This window comes from Lethenteron reissneri, chromosome 22 (assembly GCF_015708825.2).
Source record: "Lethenteron reissneri isolate LAM-NWPU_2019-01 chromosome 22, ASM1570882v1, whole genome shotgun sequence".
Taxonomy (NCBI): Eukaryota; Metazoa; Chordata; class Hyperoartia; order Petromyzontiformes; family Petromyzontidae; genus Lethenteron; species Lethenteron reissneri.
The window spans coordinates 11,303,948-11,320,363 of record NC_083800.1 but is presented as its reverse complement, the minus strand read 5'-3'; the positions used below and the strand labels follow the sequence as shown (position 1 = coordinate 11,320,363).

Sequence of the window (16,416 nt, the reverse complement as noted above, 5' to 3'; positions counted from 1 at the left end):
GGACGGACGAACACAATAATCCCCTGTGGGCTGGTGTAACCAGGAGGTTCCTACCAGTAAAACTCAAGCCTCTACTAATCTCCCACTTGGAGAACCGTAGGCTATCAACTCCTCTCAGCAAGGTAAAGTGATGTAAATTTTTATTTATTATTTCAATTTATTTTAATTTATGTATGCATTTATTTTAATTTATGTATGCATTTTAGTAATAAGTAGTGTCTAAGTTATTTTATACCGAGGTACCACTGTATATTATTTCGTCTGCACCGATTAATGCCACGTACTGTACATCGTGGTCCAGATGTCTTGTGACTGACATTTAATTCTCTAAAAAAATTAAGTAAGGTTTATTATAAAACAGAAATTAATATACAAAGGAAAAACTATACTATGAGACCTCCTTTACCAGTGGCAAAATATAGTAGTAGGTTTTTACCCTTTCAACTCGTACAAAAACTGACACCTTTATACAAGGCATCATGTTTGCAATAACCACAACACAAGCAGTCAAAATGCAAACAAAAAGAAACAACTCTGATGATGATAATGATATGCACTGTCCTTGAAGTTGATTGGTCCACACCCGAGACAGCTTTTCTTAGAGCCTAGTCTCCATTGGTGTTGGACCAGACCAGACAGCGCACTGAAAGGGTAAAAACCTACTACTAGGAAAAACTATGTTAGGGGCCCATTAAGTGGGAGGTCACAAGACATATATCTGCACCACCCTGTATGTATATTGTAGAAAGGTATAAACATTTAACACGCAAGGTCTGATACAATCCAAACTCTTGTGTTACAGTATATATCAGAAACCGTACTGTGCACCTGTAAAAAAAAGTGGTGGGTTTGATTTAATGGCTTGGCCGTAAAGAAGGAACATTGCCAACCCACGGTATAATTCTTTAAATTATACACTTCCTAATGTTTAAACAGACGTGTATGTGTATATGACCCTGCGAACTTGCAACAAACCCAACGGCGAAGAGCTGGTTGTACAATAAGGGTTGGGTTTTTGCACTTGCAACGCCGATGCTTTTAAAACGTCAGAAGAAATACAATGATTGGCACATATTTTGAGGTTACATTAAAATGCCACCGACACAAAAAAAACGCAGCAAGTTCTACGCAAAGGGGCAGCTGTGAATTACGATACACGCCTTTTAATGTCGAAACAATCCAAAAAACTTGAAATAGCACCTCGTATTTAAATTGGTCCATCGTATGAGATCCTCCCTCCCCACCCACCCAAAAAAAGACTTAAATATATTACAGTGCGATGTTATTTTAATAAACAAAAAAGATGTCTTATTTTAAATCCCGGAAATTGTGTCAAGAAGCAATGTGGCAACACTGGACTCTCATGCCACAATAACAAGTACCACAACAAAGACAAATGCCCCCCGTATAGCCTTAACAGACTTTCGGTGGCAAGTGCTGGAGGTGGGTGACCAGCATCACGCCCGGCCACCTTTGTCTCCCCAGTGCTGATGGTTTTACACACCGCACCACGTACTGATTTTTTTAAGGCTGAGTCGACCTACGGGAGGCCCGGGACGGGTTGATATAATAGCCAATTGTGTTTGTGGCCGTGAATGGGAATCTAACTCGGGTAGCCGGGTTCGTAGTGCAGTGTGCTAACCACTGCACACACGTGTTTTATTGCCCTGGTCAATTGGAAACCTATTTGCGCTTAATGTTTAACCACGGATTTGTAAAATACAAGTTATACGCAGTGTCAAAAACACGACTTTTTATAAAGTGGTATAACTAGGGCACTTGTACAGCATGCAATCAGTTTGAGTGTCATTAAGACACTTCTAATCCTAACGAGTTGATGGCATTTTTTAAGAAGATATATGTCCTGATGTACCTGCCATAGAACGATAGGCACGTCAAGAGATTAATGCATTTAAATAGAACCGTACAGTTTAGCTTAACACGGTTCAACTACAGCAATCTTCCCTTCCCCGCCTTTCCGGACAATGTAAGGCAGCTTTTGTGTATAATTCAGCGAAAGGTCAGCCGGTAAGCCCGAAAACAAAAAGTAGTTTATGGAACTGGTACAAGTGCCTTCCTCTTTTGGTGAAGTGCACGTAATTGTCCTGCGTGTACTGCCTTCCCAAGCACGCGTACAACACACTGCGTGATGTTAGCTACAGCATGTCGTGTAGAATGCAGGTACATTGTTATATTTTGACTAGTGTCAAAAGTGTACGGTTTGCAATCACGCAAATTAATCGTGCTTCCCAGTGCTGACGTTTGACGATGCATGGGTACTCATTTTATAGATTGGTACTCATTTTAGTTGACCGAAGGAGTAAGACGAAAACCACCACGCGGGGATGAGGACGATGAACACGTGCGCGTGAGAATTGAGACGTATCCGTCTGGAATGGGAGACCGGTCTTGTTCTGTAAAGTGGGAAGAAGAATACGCGTGGCCTGCATTGTGCAGCAGTGGATAGAGGAGGACGCCCGATGGATGAGTGGGCAAGAACGTGCGGGTTTGGATGATCTGCGGTGGTCTGGCTAAGACCTCGGCTTGCCGATGACGAAACGATGAAATAAAGGACGAATGAGTCACACCAATGGCAGTGATTGCGCGCAGTTGCAAAGGCAGCGGTGTGTTTTATTGTAAAGTGCAGCGTGAGTGGCAAGAGCCTCATCCGCATCATCGTGCACACGTGCGTGGGTGGCATGCGCGTTCTCTGTACGGGGAGCGGTGGCGCAGTGGTTAGCGCGCTGCGATACGACCCCCCCCCGGTCCCCCTCCCTCCCCCGAGTTCGATTCCCACTCACGGCCACCGCCAACATCACTGACGATTATCTGAACCCAGATCTGGGTATCTCCTAGGTCGACTCGGCCTTAAATCGAGGACCTTGTGCGATGTGTAAATATTTTTTCGTATTTTTGTTTTGTTTGTCCTTCACCCCCCCCCCACCACCACCGTTTAGCACGGTGGGTAACATACGGTGCGAAAGAAGTTCAACATACACGTAAAATAAAATCGCCACTTAGGGAGACAAAGGCGGCCGAGCGTGGTGGTGCTGGCCACCCACCCACCCGCGCCTCATGCTTCTGCTGCTCGTCTGGAGACGCTCTTCCGATATGAGGAAGTCACTGGGAGCTTTGCACTTATAAAATCATCCAGATGGACAAACTAATTTCTGTAAAACTGCTTTTTTCGTTTTTAGTTTAGTTTATTTGTCTTTCAGCCCCGGCACCTCCGTTCATCACATCCATAGGGCACCACGGTGGTGAGATGTTAACTACCTCGCTTGGTATACAGGAGGTCGTGGATTCGATTCTGACCCTGACGCCTGCTGCTGTATATTTGGAGTTTGCTTGTCTCTCTCTCTCCCCGTGGTCGCGTGGATTTTTTTCTCCGGGTCCTCCGGTTTCTTCACCTCCACATTTAGAATCAACAACACGCGTTTAGAGACTTTGGCTGCTAAAAATGTCCACGTGATTATAAGCCAACTTCGTTGAGCAGCAATCATTTGTGATAGACAGGCCACTTCTGAATAAAAGAGTTACATAGCTCAGTGGGCCTTACCTGCTAAAATAAAAAATACATTTCTCCTATAACGCGGTAGTTGCGTTCGCGAAGAACACCACGTTAAGGGAAAATGTTGCGTTACAATAAAAATACATGATACAGGGTAAAGCACAGTCCGAGATAACACGTGAGATGCGTACGCAGGCTGAACAAAGTCTAAGGCACGTCGTAATTGTTTTAATATGTTAAGAAATACATAGGGTTTGATGAAACAAAGTAGTGGCACCTACGTGCCAGTGTTTAATTTGTGTATCGACGATTTGCCGTCTTAAAAAAAATTAAAATCTTTTTTATCTTTTTTTACCTACGTGACTTTACCGAAAGAACCAAGAGTATGGATCATTGCAGTGACGAAAACTTCAAATCTAGAATTCAAATCTAGAATTTAAAAAAATCGGTCCATCTTCTTGGTTCTTTCGGTAAAGTCACGTAGAATGGAAATCATAAAATAATAAAAATAAAACATAATAAAATAATTCTCACGACGTTTCGGCCACAACGCAAGCAGCCGTCCTCAGGTGAAGACCAGGTCTGTCGGGGAGACAGGTGTTGACTGTTTTGTTGGCCAACTCTCTGTGTTGTATTGCATTATATTACGATGTTTGTTTTCTTGGTTCTTTCGGTAAAGTCACGTAAAAGGGAAGTAATCAAATAAAATATTAATTTTTATATTTTATTATAATTTTATTTTATTTAAAATAATAAATAGATAAATATTTTCTATTTATTTAAAATATTTTTCTATTTTATTATTATTTTAAATAAAAATATATATTTTATTTTATTATTTCCCTTCTACGTGACTTTACCGAAAGAACCAAGAATATGAATCCCTGCAGTCACGAAAGCTTTAAATATAAATTTATGTTTGTTTTCTCATTCATTTATACCTGATGATGGTTGCTTGTGTTGCAATCGAAACGGCGTATTCTATTATTATTTAATGTAATTTCTTTCTACGTGACTTTACCGAAAGACCAAAAGAATATGAATTCCTGCAGTAACGAAAGCTTTAAGTGAAGATTTAACAGACTGTCATATTTGTCAACCCAAATGGTGTTTACCTGTATTCCTGTACATGGAAATTGAGTGCTCAGGTCCACACGGGCAAAACATCGTTTTTGTCTATTTGTGTTTCTCCCTTGCGATGTGACTTTATAGGATAGATTTATAAGGGCACGGGGTGACCAACAATGTGTGAATTGGTCTGTAACAAGGTAGCAGGCAACTGATAAGGGGTTAACAGGTATGGACTGCGGTTGTGTTTATTTTTGTTTACCTCTCTCACTCACACAACAAACTGCACTTGCCACTAAAAGTAGGCGCTGTGTATGGTGGTGGTGATGGTGATGGGGGATTGTCTGATGGGTGGCTGGGTGGGACCTTTTGTCTGCGCTATGCGAATTGCATTGCCCCAAATTGAGGGCGGGCGGCCAGCCTTGCAGGCGGGGTTGTTGGTGCGGTACCACCCAACCAAACAACTCCCCCACCACTCTCCCCACCACTCCCACCACCCCCACCACTCCCCCACCACTCCCACCACTCCCCCCACCACTCTCCCACCACTCCTACCACCACCACCACTCCCACGACCACCCCCACCACTCTACCACCACTCCTACCACCACCACCCCCACCACCACTCCCCCCCACCACCCCCACCACCCCCACACCACCCCCTCACCACCCCCACCACCCCCACACCAACCCCACCACTACTCCCACCACTCCACCACCACCCCCACCACTACTCCCACCACTCCCCCAGCGCCCCCACCCCCCACCCCGCCACAGTCCCCGCCTACAGGCGGCCACTGGGAATGTAGCAGCGCGGCTCCACTAAATACATCGACAGCAGTGCGCCTTGATGGAGGAGTCGGATTCAATCAAGGTAGCGCAATGTTCGTGGTGGTGGTGTCGTCGTTTGGGATGTGTTGTTGTTGTCGTTGTTGTGTGGCTAAGGACGGGGAATGTTATAAATATTACGTTCTGTCGCGTTTCGTTCGCGATCTAACCAACACTACCACCAGCTCGCACACACAACCTCACACTGCCGTGTGTACGTGTAGCACAAAAAGTGATCTCGGGACGAGTTATCGGATTTCTGTTTTACTTTCACTTGGGGGGCCGGTTGCTGCTGCTGCTGCTGTTGCTGTAGTGATGGTGTTCGTGTAACACGGGCGGCCTTTGCCTTTCGTTGTTATTGCTGGTTGTTGTTGTTGGTTGTTGGTGGTGGTGGTGCTACAACAGCAACAGCAGCAGGGCTGTGTGTGTGGCTATGCGCACACACAACCACAACACCACGCGGCTCGAGGTTTGTGTGCTAAGTTCTCGTATCGCGTTCTCGCTCGCCGCTTATGTAACGCGGCCGTGATTGCCCGTTCGCTTTTGAGTTATAAAGTATTTAAAGTTAAAGTGGATTGTGGTTGGAGGTTGTGGTTGGTGGGTGGTGGTAGTGCGCGGTAGTGGTGGAGCGTGGTAGTGGTGGACTGGTGGTTGAACCCGCGTGTTGGTCGTGGTCTTGGTGGTGGAGCGTGGTAGTGGTGGTGGTGGTAGTGGAGAAAACCAGCGTGGTGGTAGTGCTGCGTTGTTGACCGTGGTGGTGATGATGGTGGTGGTGATGATGGAGGTGGTGTTGGTGATGATGGTGGCGATGTGATTGATGGAAGTGGTGGTGGTGATGGTGGTGGTGATGATGGTGGTGGTGATGATGGAGGTGGTGGCGATGTGATTGATGGAAGTGGTGGTGTTGGTGATGGTGGTGAGACCCGCGTGGTCGTAGTCGTGGTGGTGGTGGTGGTTGTGGAACCCACGTGGTTTGGTGGTGGTGATCGTGGTGGTGGTTGTGGCACAACGCGTGGCTGTGTGGTGGTGGCGATGTGATTGATGGTGGTGGTGGTGGCGCGTGGTGATGGTGGTGGTGAGACCCGCGTGGTGGTGATGGTTGTGGTGGTTGTGGAACCAACGTGGTTTGGTGGTGGTGGTTGTGGAACCAACGTGGTTTGGTGGTGGTGGTTGTGGCACAACGCGTGGCTATGTGTGGTGGTGGTGGTGAGACCCGCGTGGTGGTGATGGTGGTGGTGGTTGTAAAACCAACGTGGTTTGGTGGTGGTGGTTGTGGCACAACGCGTGGCTGTGTGTGGTGGTGGTGGCACTTCAATATCTCGCCGTAATTGTGCTGCACGCCCATTGTGTGTTTAGGGGCTCTTTGTTCTTAACGCGACGTCGGTAGAATTCAGCAAAACTTATTCCAACTTCCCATCATTCCACGCCCCCCGTTCCTTGCTAAGTGTTACAACTTGTGTTGTACTACGTGTCCCTGTTTGTAGCGAGTACAGCAACGTGTGTTGTTAGGTGGTGATCTTTTACACGCCTGTGATTAAACTGCGTACAAAAGTTACGAGAGTGTGGTGTGTGTGTTAGGTCTCTGTATAGGAATGTGTCCGACCACAAGTTGTAAGTTGAATTTATATTGTCTCACTGTGCACTGATTTAGCTGAGAAGAGAAGAGAGAGTGTGGTTTTGTACTTGTGCCAAAGGTGGTGGTGGTGGTGGTTGTGGTTGGTGCCTGCTTGTAACATGTCCCTCCTCCTTCTTGATTCATTGTATTCATATTCAAGAACCCATGTGGCCTTCTAAAGCGCCATTATCAGTGTTGGGTGTCTCCAGCCCATCGCAATTCTCTCCCAACTTCTCACGATGATGTGTGATCAACAACAACTACTACTACTTGTTGTTATTGTTGTGGTTGTTTTGTAGTCACTATTGTACGCCACTAGAGGTTGTGTGTGTGTGTGTCTTCTCCAATGCTGTTGTACCAGTTGAAAGGGTAAAAACCTATTACTATATTTTGCCACTGGTAAAGGAGGTCTCGGTGTGTTGTTGGCTTTGTTGAATTGTAACTGGGCAGCAGCCCTCTGTGTATATGAATGTGTTACACCTGTGGTGAGGTTACAGCACGTTGCCGTATACAGTGCAGTGAGGTTGTATTCAATGCCATGTGGTAACTATTTACAGTACATGATGATATACAGTGCAGTGTTACAACAATACAACGTGCACTTGGAGCATCTCATCCAGCAGTGGATTGGCAGGGCTAAAGCATTACAGAACAGTGCTTTGTAATGTAGTTTATTTAAAAAAAAATGTGTACACACATTCACCAAACACACTAACATTGTACTAGGGTAGTTTATAGATCCCACGACTATTTCCGCTATAAAACTTAAAGCATCGACTAATACCTACCAAATAAAGTCCTGTATGATAAATGCAATAAAGTAGTGCATGCAATAACATACATAATATGCGACGCATCATTATATTTTGTACAGGCAGTGCATTGCACAGTTGTTACTGTACAAAATATATGCGAGTAATCAAAATGTTAAGCTTGCAAGTGTATGGACATCAGTACATTACTGACTTTTTCCCAACACTCAATGAGCACTCGTGCATATGCAGGATCTGTTAAATACATTCAAGTATGCAGTATATGCATACTGATACTGTTGTATAGGGGACATGTCCATACAGTAATAATCGTGAACATAACTAAAGGCCACGTGTTAAACACGTTAATCATTACAACACCGCATTCGTATTGTGCAACTGAGCTCACGCTTAAGCAGTACATTGCATTCCGTAGATACAACATGCATGTTCACGCATGTTACATTATAGCAGCGCATACTACACACACACACATACGTGCTTACGGTAGCTATCCACGACGGAAGAAGAGTTTCCCCATTCACAGAATTGACATTAAAACAACTCGTACAGCACGTAGGCCTCGGTAGATATTGCAATGCTTTTGTCGGGTACAGTCGGGGCGAGTCGTAAATAAAACACGCACACACCATTCTAAACACACGTGTGTGTGTGTGTGCAATATACACGTGTGTGTGCAATATGCACGCGTTATATAACACGTGTGTGTGTGTTTGTGTGTGTAGAATGCGTCGCGTGTTTAAAATAAAAAGTTGCATTGCCCCCGGAGAAAGACAGCCACTGACTGATAGAGACTGAACGGTCTAACACACTACACACGACATCATCAATAGCATCAATAGGGGATATTGTTGTATCTACTGGGGGGGCACTGTGTTTTTAATTTCCTCGACTCGAGTTTTGAGCGTGTTTGCCAAATCTCTACGCTGGCCATTCGTGTTCGCAGGCAAACTCTTTCACGTTATTTGCTATGTCGAAGTGTTCATTGTTTTTTGTTTATCTCTCTTTACCCTCTGTGCATTAGACAGTTTCTCGATTTTTAATGAAGTAGTTTTACTTGGGGGGTTTTGCCCCCCCCCCCAACCTCTTTTAAAACTAGTTCATGTAATTTTTTTCGGCTATTAACTGCTTGGTGGGAGTCCGACTTTAATGAGGCAACGCTGAGATGATAATTTAAAACATTTCAGTGTTGACGTGTAAAATTCCCAGCCCACGCGAATACAGTAATAACTACACTTGGACAAATGCATATGTTGCATTATATAAGCGTGCTATTAGCTTGTGATGGAGGAACACGTTTATGTAATATTTATGTATGAACACGATACGACGAGTTAGTTATTTATATTGGGAATGCATGAAGAGTGACGAGTCACGAAAACTGCATTTGTTGATTTAATTAATATTTTGATATTTATGTGGCTGGCATTTCGGTGCTCTTGAGACCTGTAGTGTTAAGTGGTGGTGGACTTGTGCTTTTTTTAGTGGAGCCCACAAGTACTGCCATGTGGTTCAAAAACTAAACACACGTGTGGTGTCCAGCACGTTTAAATATCACGATAAATATTCATGGTCATTCAATAAATGATGAAGTTTATTTGGACATCTCGACCCGGCATTAATTCATGGACAGTGCTGTGGACATTTTCTAGCACATTAATGACCCATTGAGATCCCCTGCATTGTAGAGACGTTCCCCTTACATGCTGCGTGGCACGGCGCACAGGAAACGAGTCTTATTTGTGAATGCATTCGTGCAAAAACTTTAAAGTAAAAGTGTGCCTTTCCTGTTGTGTTTTTCTCGCTCTCTCATGCGCATTGTAACCGGTTCCCATTTCTGCTCCATTAAATCTTGCACTTCCTAATATAAAGTGTAAAAACGTTTATTTTGCTGTACTAAAATGTTTTTTCTTCATCCAATGGTCCTAAATACATAACCTGGACATGTTTCTGCAACATACCTGCTTGTTTGTTGTTGTCGTTTTTAAATAATGAGATTCCCTTGACAAATAGCAACTTGGTATTTACTTGGTTAAGCCACCAACACATTGTCAGTCGAGCCTGGCTCTTCAAGAACAATCATGATTAGTGCATTTGGTGTTCTTGTAATTTCCATAGTGCAAAGCTGTCACAAAGTTGCTATGTTCCATAGATGTGTATAATCTGCCAATTAGGTAATTAGTGGGTCATTTTTCTAATTTGACAAATTTGGACCTTCATGCTGCAATATCGCTGATTTATGTTTTCGAAGAAGTCACGGCATCTTTAAAATCTACTGTTGTGAAACATTTTTTCAGACCAGCCAATCAAATGCACATACATACACCTTATATACAACTGCTGTTGCAGGACTTGGCGATAAGATTCGTTCGTCAATTATCCGCGTGTGAATCGTTGCGCACGCCTCTGCCAACCGTTGCACCAAGTTTTACCCACGACGTTCTTCTCCGTTTGCGTGCAGTGGGGGGGCGCCCCGAGCACGCCTCGCGACGGCCGCGTCTATTACCAGGCGGTGCGCGTCAACTCGATGCCCGAGCGCTCGCTGAGCGTGGGCCACTTCTACGCGGTGCGCTGGGACGCCACGGGCCCCGTCTGCCTGGCCCAGCTGCTGCTGCTGTGGAGGCCAGCGGAGGCCCATGGTAGAGGCCCCGCAGGAGAGGCTGGCGAGGCCGTCGCCAGTGCCCGCCTCTACTTCCTGCCCGAAGACACGCCACAGGGCCGCAACAGCCAGCACGGCCAGGTGGGTTGCACACGATACCGGGACCCGGCTGATCATGCTCAGGAGTGAAATAAGTTGCAGGCCATTGGTGGACGAAGGGCTTCCCCACGTACCCTCAAAGAAACCTAAACTTTTTAATTTTACCAGGTAAGGCCCACTGAGCCATGTAGCTCTTTTTCAGAAGTGACCTGGCTATCACAAATGATAGCTCAACGATGTGGCTTACGTGGAAATGTAGAGCAGCCAAATACTCTAAAGGCATGGTGATTTTAAATGTGGAGGGAGAAACCGTAGAATCGATTCGACCACGGGGAGAACATGCAAACTCCAAATATATACGACCTCCTGCATACCAGGCGAGGCAGTTAACATCCCACCACCGCGGCACCCATCGGATCACGAGGGTTGTTTGACCGTACTTCACCACGCTGGTGAGTGCGGGTTGGTGAAGGAATGGTGGTGTTTGCCAGGACCGATTCAGATATCACTTTCCACAGTGGCAGGTTATCGAACTCCCGGTGAATAGCATTTATAGCACAAGCTATTGTGCAGCTGCTCATGCTTGCATTTCCTTAATAACAGGATGTTTAAGCTATTTTAGCTGTCTCACAAAGTTGTCTTGACTGGAACAAAAAAAACTGCTTCTTCAACATCAGGACAGGTGGCAGTGAGAGTGTCGCAGAGAACTCGACTCACAATCAGAAAATCCGTAGTTAAAATCCCAGTTAAAGGTCAATCATCTGGATTTAATAAAACGAGTACCACTGAGTGGAAAGACAATGCTGCTTTTTCTATGGAGAGACTGACCCCTGGTTACAGTAATGTGGAGTATCCACTAATGTCTTGGCTCCATCAGTTCGAGAAATTCACCATCCAAATGTAAGCGTGGAGATACCGCTACAAAGATTAAAGTGAAATATTGGAGGAAATTGGATGTATGGTTTCAGGGAAAATGCACATGTCAGCACTGCCCAAGCATTGCTGACATTGAGAGTTCAAATCCGGACAAGTGCCCGTAATTAAATTAGGTTCTCAAGTGAAGCGAGTTGACGGTATGTGCCCAGTCAATGATGAATGTGCATTAACAACACGTCTGATGCACCAGCAGTAGCTCTGCCATATCTCCTCTTGGGACTGTTCCCTTACATAATGTTATTTTCTGATGAGCAAAGGAATTGGAGAATAATTTTTATTTGTCGCATGACGTAACTCCTGTGGCGTATTATGAATAGTTGGTAATTGCTGTTGCCCATCCCACAAACTGCTTGGTTATGCACTGTCATTGTTAAGGAATGAGTGGATATGGGAGAGTGTAGTGAATGAGTTGACGCCGAATGCACCCTGTGGCAGTATGCGACCAAGTCGACGGGCCGAGGTAAGAAAACACTGAATGTCGCTTAAAATAGGATAAATATTGTGCAATGGTTATTATAACAACAATTTGCAGAATATGTATTGTATTATGATGCAGTTTCCCCCCAATGTATTTTAAAACGAAAGTGGTGGGTGCTTCTTATAATCTCGTAGGATGTTGTGTGTGCTTGTATAACTTCTGTGGTGAGTCTAACTTTCGGAGGGAACGTCTTATAATCCAAAGAATACGCTATATTCCACTAAAGCCAATCATACTTTGAGTACATTAACAAATACAAAAATCCACCGTATAGCCTTAACAGACTTTTGGACCAAGTGCTGTTAGCGAGCACCTATGAAGGATGGCACGGCACACGAGGGGGTGCTGTAGCCAGCACCATGCCCAGCTGCCTTTGTCTCCCCATTTATTTTAGGCTGAATCGACCTAGGGGAGGCCCGGGACCAGATCCAATAATAATCACTGGTGTTGGCCGTGAGTGGAATTGAACTCGGGTTGCCAGGTTCGTAGCGCAGCACACTAGCTGCTACACTCCTGCTCCCCATGATGTATGAGATCTAACAGCGCATGCTCGTACATATGGTACAGAGTTAACATGCTTTGTTTAATAAAGGAGTCCATGTATGCACCCTGTAGCAGTAAGGAACAGTCGCACTATACCGTGTTGATCTATAACAATAGTGAAACATCAGTACATGGTTGAGTAACTTTGCTCCTGCAAGTATATGGTCATGAATTCCAATTGTAAAGAAGTTATTACACTTTGAAAGGCTGCATGCTGTTCCTTGTGGGCAATTTGTCTTTGGTAAATTTGACTAAATTCACAACCCGTCTTCCACATTCCTATAGCTGATGTTATATTTTAATCACATGCCAGACTAGATAAAACATTTACTTTCCATAGACTAAGACTGCGACTAGACTTAAGAGTGGAAACAATTTTGGTTGCTTGGAAAACAAGTTAAAAGAACTAATTAATTGCAAAACAAACAAGTAATAGACTTGTCCTATGAATAAATGGTGGCTCAGCCGACCTGAGTTAAATTCTCAGCCACTGCTAACATCAGTGGTGAGTGACATCTGAACTGGTTCTAGACATCTCGCTTCGGCACGAAGAAGTATGGTCAAATGATCACCCGTGAGCAATATGAACTAAACTAAACGTTTTATTTTACCAGGTAAGGCCCACTGAGCTGTATAGCTCTTTTTGAGAAGCGACCTAGCCACATTTATAGCAGCCGAATAATTTAAACACATGTTTTTAAATGGGGAGGGAAAAACCAGAGGACCCGGAGAGAAATCCACACGACCACAGAGAGAACATGCAAACTCCAAATATACAGGCGTCGGGGCTGGGATCGAACCAACGACCTCCTTCATATCAGTCGAGGTCGTTAACATCTCACCACCGCGGCGCCCCAGTATTGCGTGGTGGGGAAGCCTTCATCCTGCAGAGGATTGATTGGCAAAGAGCTGAAATAATTGTTCCAGTTCGTTATCTTATAGACCAGTGGTAGAGCTCAAATTTTGAATGTAACATTTTGACGAAAATTTTTTTTGCAGATTTTAATTGCCATTGTATGTAAAGTCCACGCACCTTGCGCAGAGCCATTGTGGGCAGCCGGTTTTTTGCAGCAGGAGCCCAGTGGCATGGTGTGTGCCACTGGGGCCCCGATGGTTGGAACGCTTGCCCATGTTTGCTGTTGTGGATGAAACAGGACTTGCGATGGGTGTGCTTGTTCGCAACCACAGACACATGTTCTGATGTGTTGGGCCTAATCAGGGCGCTGCAGCTGTGCCCTGGCAAAATAAAACAGTTATTGAAGCCCCTATAGAAGGGAATTGCCCTTCAATGGGAGCTCTAATTAAATATGCACACCATGTGATATATATTTTTTTTCTGTGCATGTTAATTGTTTAACAGTGGTTACTACATATTGCATGTTTTAAACTACAATTGTATTTACATTGCGTGAAAGATGTATCCAGGCACTATGTATTGACAGCATGGGGTGAACACCTTTAGACTAATTGGGGAATTAAGCAGATACTTTTACCTCTATTATGGAGATACTTTATTATTAGAAATGTAATTAATTAATTGGCCAAATATCTCAACGCAAGACCTTCCAGTAGTACACACGACATTTATATAATCATGTAATGTATTACACATTAGTTAATAAGCGACATTAAATAAGTGAACAGCCAGTGTAAAGGAATGTAAATATGAATTAAAAGGGATGACTTAATAATGCGTAATAGACGATTGCCAGATCCTCTACTTGAGATTTGGGTACACAGTTGGAATTTCGTGTCTTCCCGACGGTAACAACAGCAGAGAATAATAAATTACCACCATAGTAAGTTTGAGAGTGACGCGATTTACTTTGATCGGGGATGTCGCTTCGGAGCAACTCTCGTTGCAAGATCTGGAAGATGGTGATAAGCAATTGCATGGTTGGCTGATGTCAAACCAGTGCTTATATTGAGGATCGGTGTAATATTCTGTTTTGATTTATTGTGTGGATTTCAGTTTTAGCAATCTGAAGTTTGGATCAAATAATGAGTCACGAGTCAAAAAGCAAAACTGGGTTCTTATCAGTGCAGGGCGATGTCCATCTCCTGTTTACAGCCTTGACTTAGTGGTGAAAATTCCGCTTTCCTCCGACACGGGTAAATGACTCCTTTGGGTAGCTACAGTTGGGATTTCCACAGAATGTAGGGTCGCTTTTAATAAACAAGATGCGAATGAAGACATGAATGAGAGTCACAGCAGTTTGTGGGGGTCATGGTTCAATTGGGTAAGAGAAGCATTCATAATGTACAAGTATGGAACTCGGGGTGGATATAGCTAGCTTTCGCCATGATATGACAAACCGCTGCAGATGGTGACTACATTACCAAATCAATCATTTTGATTTAAAGCTTTCGTGTCTGCAGAGATTTGTATTCTTGGTTCTTTCGGCAAATTCACGTCGAAGGGAAATAATAAAATAATAAAAATATAAAACAATAAAATGTGATGATGTTTGCTTGTGTTGCAGTCGAAATGTCGTGAGAATTTTATTGTTTTATATTTTTATTATTTTATTATTTCCCTTCTACTTGATCATGTGAAATTAACCACACTTATATATATTTAGAATTGGTTCAGGAATATTTGTCATTCCTGCCATTTTTAAGACATGCTACAGTCTCCGTATATTTTATTAGAATAAAAAATTGTAAGTGTTTTTGTTCTTCAGGAATGACATCTTTTTATCACAAAAGATCACACAAGCACAGAACTTTCATTAATGGAAGATGGTGCTTGGCTGGCTTACACAGTTAGTGAAGCGTTGAATGGAAATAATAAATAAAGCATTGTGCATCATGTGCAATTCCTGTGACTAAACCCCACGCCAAAAAAGTCTCTGCATAATAAAAATAAATCCTGAAATAGGGTACCTGTTAAGAATTTTTTTTTGCAGTTTATCCTCAAAACAAGGTTGATGGATATACAGTTCTTGCATACAATGGGGTTGTTTTGAGAAACCCTGAAATGTGGAAGAAATTGAAAATTGCGCTCCAGAAACTCAAAATATGAAGAGCTTGCAAAGAAATGTCGACTTATTAGCTGTGACCCCACGCAGCACACAAGCGCCACGCGCCAACCAGCCAGCCACAGTTTATGACTGCACATAATTTTTTGCAGCGTTGGGATTTTTCTGTCCATCAATGGCATTTTTTATTTGTTCGTTTTGGGTGGTGATTTTCATTCCATTTATCTCGCACCTCTGATTAGCACGGGTCGGCTACGTACGGCGCGAAAGGAGTTCAACATACATATCTCTTTTCACATTTGTATTCTGTAAAAGGCAGCAAGAATAACAGTACAAAATGTAAATTGACCAGATAAAGTCTGGATGGATATAATATTGTTTGTTAAGAACATGGATACACTGTACTGGGGCATACCACACCTGAATTAATCAAATATTTTAAGGATGCACTGTACCTTCATATCAAAATACAGACTTTCAGAATTTAGAAAATTCAAGCGCACATTCCAGCAGTGCAGTATTGGATGAATCATCATTGATTTAAGTGGCTCCTTAGCCTTGTGTTGAATCAGCTTGTGGCTTAGCAAGTATTTATGGGGGTAAAATTTTATAATTGTTTATATGTAAGCGTACGCTGCGCTGTATACCACTGACATTGCTATTTGGTTGTACTGTGCAAGGTCTTTGAAAACGAATTACATCACTCTATTCTGCGTGAGCAACTTCTTCAATACATCAAAATAATGGGAATTGAGAAACCGGAATGTTAATGTGTTAAGTGCACAACAAACACTGAGACTATTATATTTTTTCAGTGCGTTGTATTTTTTTTCTCTACTTGTACAGCCTGCTTATTTTTTGAAAGCCAGATGGAATAGTCTGGGCTTGACAGAAATGAATACTCACATTCGCCTGAAAATAACCATCATTTATTTATTGTGAACTTGAAAGCTGCTCATGCTGGCTTAATGTTCAGGAACACAGA

The 16,416-nt window shown here is 43.5% G+C and overlaps 1 protein-coding gene across 1 annotated transcript in view; it reads left to right on the top strand.

Annotated features, from left to right (window-relative positions):
• Positions 1 to 5,348: 5,348 nt before the first annotated feature.
• Positions 5,349 to 16,416, top strand: part of ARID5B (AT-rich interaction domain 5B) — a 129,165-nt gene continuing 118,097 nt past the window's right edge. Inside the window, exons 1-2 of the mRNA XM_061556560.1 lie at positions 5,349 to 5,453; positions 10,257 to 10,535. Of these exons, the coding sequence (XP_061412544.1) occupies positions 5,430 to 5,453; positions 10,257 to 10,535 (303 nt within the window). The 5' untranslated portion in view covers positions 5,349 to 5,429. The remainder of the gene's footprint in view (positions 5,454 to 10,256; positions 10,536 to 16,416) is intronic.